Raw genomic sequence first — 6,367 nt, forward strand, 5'->3', positions numbered from 1 at the left:
GCGGGGAAAAAAGGAGACATATGTAATACTCTTTGTAATACTTTAAGCAATAAAACAATTTAAAAAAAGTAGAGTTAAACTGAATTCTCAACAGAGGAATCAATAAATAAGTGATTGGATATCCTTACAATGGAATGCAATAAAATAAATGAGGCAATCCTCAGTTCTTTAAATGTACTGAGCTCTTAGTCACCTCAGAGCCTTTGCATGTGTAGTTATTTCTGCCTAGAACACTCCTCCCCTAGCTAATTTCTACTCTTCTTTACGTTTCAGACCAAATAGCTCTCTCTCAAAAAAGCTCTCCCTAATGCTTTAGAACAGGCTTTCTATTATATAGTCCTACAGTACCCCTTACATTTCTTTTATAGCAATTACTATAGATTTATCTGTGTAATTACATGTTCACTGTCTATTTCTCCTATTGAACCTGGAAGCCTTATGAGGGCAGTGATTAAGATTGTCTTCTTTTTTTTAAAAAAAATATTTTATTGATTGTTTTTCAGAGAGGAAGGGAAAGGCTTAGAGAGTTAGAAACATAGATGAGAGAGAAACATCAATCAGCTGCTTCCTGCACACTCCCTACTGGGGATGCGCCCGCAACCAAGGTACATGCCCTTGACCTGAATCGAACCTGGGACCCTTGAGTCCGCAGGCTGACGCTCTATCCACTGAGCCAAACCGGTTAGGGCAAGATAGTCTTCTTAACTGTGATATCTGCAGCACCAAACCCCCATATCTGGCTGATAGAAAGATTATAATATTATTTACTATTGGTATTTATATGAAAAGATATCCATTATATACTATATTTTTAAAAAACAAAAAGCAAGTTCTTTTGACCCAGCAATCCCACTTCTGGGAATATATCCAAAGAATCCTGAAACACCAATCAAAAAAGAGTATATGTGCCCCTATGTTTACAGCAGCATTATTTAGAATAGCCAAGTGTGGAAATAGCCCAAGTGCCCATCAGTAGATGAGTGGATAAAAAAAGCTATGGTACATTTACACAATGGAATACTACCCAGCTTTAAAAAAAAAAAAAAAGGAACTTTTACCCTTTACAACAGCATGAATGGACCTGGAGAGTATTATGCTAAGTGAAATAAGCCAGTCAGAAAAAGACAAATACCATATGATTTAATTAATATGTAGAATTTAATGAACAAAATAAACTAATGAACAAAACGGGGAAAAAACCAGGCTGACAAACTATAGGGACAATATAATCCCACTTTTGTGAGAAAAATAATTCTATGGAGAATACACTTAATTATTAATACTGAGAATTTCAGGGGTGAGCATGAGATACTTTAATTTTCTATATTACAGATTTTTGTATTACTTTTTATAATCAGAAAACACACATAAATATTTTTCTTGCTTTTAATACTCATCCAAGGATATATTTCCTTTGATTTTTTTAGAGAAAGTAGAAGGAAGGGAGGGAAGGAAAGAGGGAGGGGGGGAGACACACACACATACACACACACACACACATCAATTGGTTGCCTCCTGTACATGCCCCAACTGGAGCAGGGATCAAACCTGCAACCCATGTATGCGCCCTGACAGGGAATTGAATCCAAGACCCTTTGGTGGCCGTGCTGATGCTCTAACCACTTACTAACACCAACCAGGGTGATGATAAATCATTTTTAAAATCATTATAGGGTCTATGGTCCTATAATTCTGAAGTCATATTTTCTGCATAACTATAGGTTTATTACTTCTTTAAGCAAGAAAACAGATAATTTAAACATTTTGGTGAGAACATCTCTAAAATATATACTTTTGTACCTTCGTCAATGGAATTTAATGTTCCATACGCTTCTTTCCTTAATAAATAGAGTCAGTTACCATCATTACTGTTCTTTAATATGTTTAGGGCCTTTTAAATTGTTTGCAAGTGGGCCATAATATTAGTTTCAAACCTTGAAGACAACAGGGCAGAGCACAGGGAAGCCAGATTCTGGACCAATCTCTTCTGAACATCAGTTTACTCTAGCATTCAGTGCAAATATTACCATGTTGTATGAGTACAATAACATGAGAAAAAGTTGAAACACTGTCATACGAAATGTTTGTGTTATGTAAGAGTCCTTTTATTATTTTTCTGATTCCTCTCTTGTAACCAGAATATTATCTGACATCCTTATGTATTGAATTAACGTTGTCATAATTTGGTGCTTCTATTTTGTTGTAAACTCAGATACCAGATTTTTAGAAATTATGTAAGAAGTATAATGGCTTTAAAAAATGAGAGGTTTTTCTTTTAGAAAAATGATGAACTTTAATGCATGGAATAAAAAATACCTTTCCTAGATATTTATTTATCTCCTGAATAATTCCTAATTCTCCGGTTCCTCATAGTTGTCATTGCTAGATAGCCATGGTCCAGATATCTGAAGGTGTTATCATAGACCTGCATTGTGGGTACAAACTTTTTCCAAAAATTCTCAAAGCTTTCTTTGCTACACTTTCCACATTAGGAAAAGATGAGATTCGAGTGGAGAATTTGCTTTGGGACTGAATTATTTTATATTTACATTTATTTTATATTTTAGACTGAATTACTGCCAATTATGTGACTTATGTATAATCAAGCAAAATCTATATGTCCACCATTGTGTTAGGTTTCTGTAGGGGAAACACAAGAATGGCATGATCACAACCCTTTTGTAACATATTTTTTAAAAAACAAAGATTGAAATGAAGAAAAGGGATGTACTGTAACTCACGTTTTCTGCTTTAACCTTCCACCATCAGTATCTGTTGGATGAGACTGTAATTTATCTTCATCATCTGACTGTGCGGCATCATTACTACGAGGGGAAGAAGTAATTTTAAAAGAAGCCATTTCCCTAACATGTCTCAAAAATCTCTCTATATATACTTACTGTAGAATTAGCTAATCAGAGTAAAAATAAACTTTGTTAAAATGCTTTGTATAAACTTAATTTAAATGATGACTGTGAGAATTTAAAGACTTGAAAGATCAAAGAAGAATCTTTAAGCAAAGTGCAATGTACAAAATGCAAATGAATGCAATTTAGGAACTTAAGAAAAACCCACAGCAAATAAGGCTTTCTGCTGGGCAAAACATGCTACCCAGAAATGACAAATTAACTTGTAAATATCTTCCTCCTCACTCACCAGGCACATCATGTATTGTACTTTAAAAGGCTTTGCTTTCACTGAAAAGATTCTTTAGATCAGGAGTGGGGAACCTTTTTTCTGTGAAGGGCCATTTGGATATTTATAACATTATTAGCGGGCCATATAAAATTATCCATTTAAAAATTAGCCTGCTATATATGGTCAAACATTTAATTAACTTACCCTTAATGCCTTCGCAGGCCAGATCAAATGATTTTGGGGGCCTTATATGGCCAGTAGGCTGTAAGTTCCCAACCCCCACCTTAGATCTACATATAACCCACAGTAAAGTCAATCACCATACTCTAAAGCCATTTTCTGACCCTCTAAAATCCTATCTAATAACAGACAAACAGGGTAATTGACCATACCTTCGCTACGCCTCCCATGGGTTAATCAGCGCGATATGCAAAGTAACCGCCAAGAAAGAAGGCGGTTAATTTGCATATGTAGGCTCCAAGGGGCAGAGCGAAGACTGAAGGTGAGCCAGAGCCGCGAAGACGGAAGGCGGCTCTGGCCGGGGCCGCGAAGACAGAGGACGGAAGGCGGCTCCGGCCGGAGAGAAGGCCTGGGCCCCGGGTGCCGGAGGAAAACCGGTGCTGGCAGCCAGGAGAAGGGAAGGCCTATTGCACGAAATCTCTTCGTGCAACAGGCCTCTAGTTTTATATATAAAATCTCTGATCCTTAAGCAAGGTTTCAGAAGAACAGCATGACTGTTTAGCCTCAATATGTTTTAATACTATCTTAAGTAGTATAATATAAATAATTTTAAAAGAAGAGAAATCAAATATTATGGAATTAAAGGTATATAATATTTTCTAATAATTGTGCAGTCCTAAGAGAGAACAAAATATAAGAATATATACATTAACTATTTAATTCCAAATTAAAAAAAGGCTGAATGAAACTAAATTAGGGACTATCATAGTTCATAAACAGAGAAATCTTCACCACTCTGAATGAAATACTACAAATAATAAATAACTTTAGATCATACCTTACATATTCCTTAGTCCTTCTCATGATGTGTAGAGTGAGAGGATTAATACCTGTTGGCAGTTTCTCTTCTGCAAGACTTAAAGGTATTTCTTCTCCAGTATCCAGGTTCTTAATCATTACACTGGCTAAAATTTCCTGAGGTAAAATATAACACCAAGATTACTTATAATTTATGTATCTTTTTGAGTCTACAAAGTCCTCAAAATTTTAAGCTAAGGACTTTCTAAATACATTAAGTACTGTGTACAATAATTTTTAACATTTTTAGTGAGATACAATTCATACATTGCAAAATGCACTTATTTAAATTAAACCATACATAGTTAAATGATTTTGAGTATATTCAAAGAGTTGTGCAACCATCAACATTATCTAAGTTCAGAACATTTCTACTACCCCCAAAAGAAATCCCATATCCATTTGCTGTCATATCTTATTCCCCCTCTCTTTCCAGTCCCTGGCAATCACTAATCTACTTTTTGTGTCTATGGATTTGCTTATGCTGGACATTTCAAATAAATTTAATCATACAGTATGTGGTCTTTTGTGACTGGCTTCTTTCACTTAGCACTATGGTTTCAAGGTTCATCCATGCTGTAACCATGTATCAGAACGTAATTCCTTTTAACTGCTGAAAAATAGTCCATGTGAATAGATATGACATTTTATTTACCCATTCATCAGTGATGGGCATTTATGAACTTTGGCTATTATGAACACTTGTGTATATTTTTTACGCAGACATGTGTTTTCATTTCTCTTTGGTGTACATATAGTAATAAAATTTCTACATCGCGGTAACTCGATGTTTAATTTTTTGAAAAACTGCCAAACTATTTTCCAAAGTACAATAATTTTTTTAAATGTTGTTTACAAGAAACAAAAAACTAAGATTTTGCTTTAAAACTTCATTCTGAATAAATTGGCCAATAGATATATACTAAATTTTAGTGGTAAAAAGTATTGTGACTATCTACATTACACCATCTAACAAGCATGAAAACATATACATATCTATAATGTCAAGTTTTTTTAAGCCTACCTTCTATAAAATATAGGCCTTGCTTTCAATATATTTATTCCACCATAGACTGTATGAAAGGGCAAGTTTAAGTCAGAGTTGCAAACTTCAACATATTAAAAAAAACAAAACCTAAGGTGATCTTCATTTTCATTTTTTCTTCTACATTATGACTTTCTGGCCTAATAACAATAAATAAAAATTTTAATAATAGTAAAATATACATAATATACAATTTATCATTTTAACAATTTTTAATTGTATAGTTCAGGGGCATTAAGTATGTTCACATTGCGGTGCAACTATCATCACCATCCATCTCCAGAACTTTTTTACCTTCCCATTATGGCTTTTATATTTTATGTTTTTAAGAACAAAAAAAATATATAATTATACCTCATCAGTAAGCTCTCTCCCAGAGTTGGATCTAGGTCTCTGAGGGCCCATCACTTCACCTGCTATTGTCTGCCCATCAGGTGCTTTTCCATTTTCCTGAAATTATAATTTCATAAACAGAAAGTAGACTGAACCAATTTTTATAAATATTCAATTACTCATTACCACACACATTTCTAAAAAAATTCCATAATTCAGATAATGGAGCCTACTGAAAATTTAAATGGAATACTCCATTTCAGCCCTTTATTACTCCCAGAATTCTGAAAAACATTAGGTACCCAAACTATTGCTGTCCATGCAATAATGTGTTAGTCTTGAAGCAAAGAAATGTTCTATTTGAACCTGACCCCAAAGTAGTTCTCTACTAGTAGAATGCTAGCACAAGATTGCCATTGTTCAGGGCTAGATTTATAGATATCTTAATGCTTTCTGTAAAGAGCCAGTTAATAAATATTTTAGTTTTTTTGCTTCACACATAGTACTTGTCACATATTCTTTTTCATAAACATCCTTGAAAAAGTAAAGACCATTCTTAACTTGGGGACCCTACAAAACAGGCCACTGCCAATCAATGCTCTAAGGCTATGAAGGGCTATATTTTGTCTTATCTCCCAGTTTGCTAAACTGCCCCAATCATAGCTACCACATAAGTAAGCTTTGAGTGCCAGAATTTGGCTGTGGTAAAATTCATGTTATCAAGTCCTTTCCATTGCTTCCTATGTATGTATGTATGTATATGTATGTGTGTGTGTGTGTGTGTGTGTGTGTGTGTGTGTGTATATATATATA

General features: G+C 34.3%; 1 protein-coding gene across 4 annotated transcripts in view; it reads right to left on the reverse strand.

The window, feature by feature from the left end:
* The window catches only part of WDR44 (WD repeat domain 44), a 98,070-nt gene that overhangs the window by 38,177 nt on the left and 53,526 nt on the right, over positions 1-6,367 (reverse strand). For all 4 annotated transcript variants that reach the window (XM_005859458.2, XM_014534188.1, XM_014534186.1 and 1 more), the window contains 3 exons: positions 5,576-5,671; positions 4,157-4,293; positions 2,742-2,825 (listed from right to left, as the gene is read on the reverse strand). In XM_005859458.2, the coding sequence (XP_005859520.1) occupies positions 2,742-2,825; positions 4,157-4,293; positions 5,576-5,671 (317 nt within the window). The remainder of the gene's footprint in view (positions 1-2,741; positions 2,826-4,156; positions 4,294-5,575; positions 5,672-6,367) is intronic.

This window comes from Myotis brandtii, unplaced genomic scaffold (assembly GCF_000412655.1).
Source record: "Myotis brandtii unplaced genomic scaffold, ASM41265v1 scaffold126, whole genome shotgun sequence".
Taxonomy (NCBI): domain Eukaryota; kingdom Metazoa; phylum Chordata; class Mammalia; order Chiroptera; family Vespertilionidae; genus Myotis; species Myotis brandtii.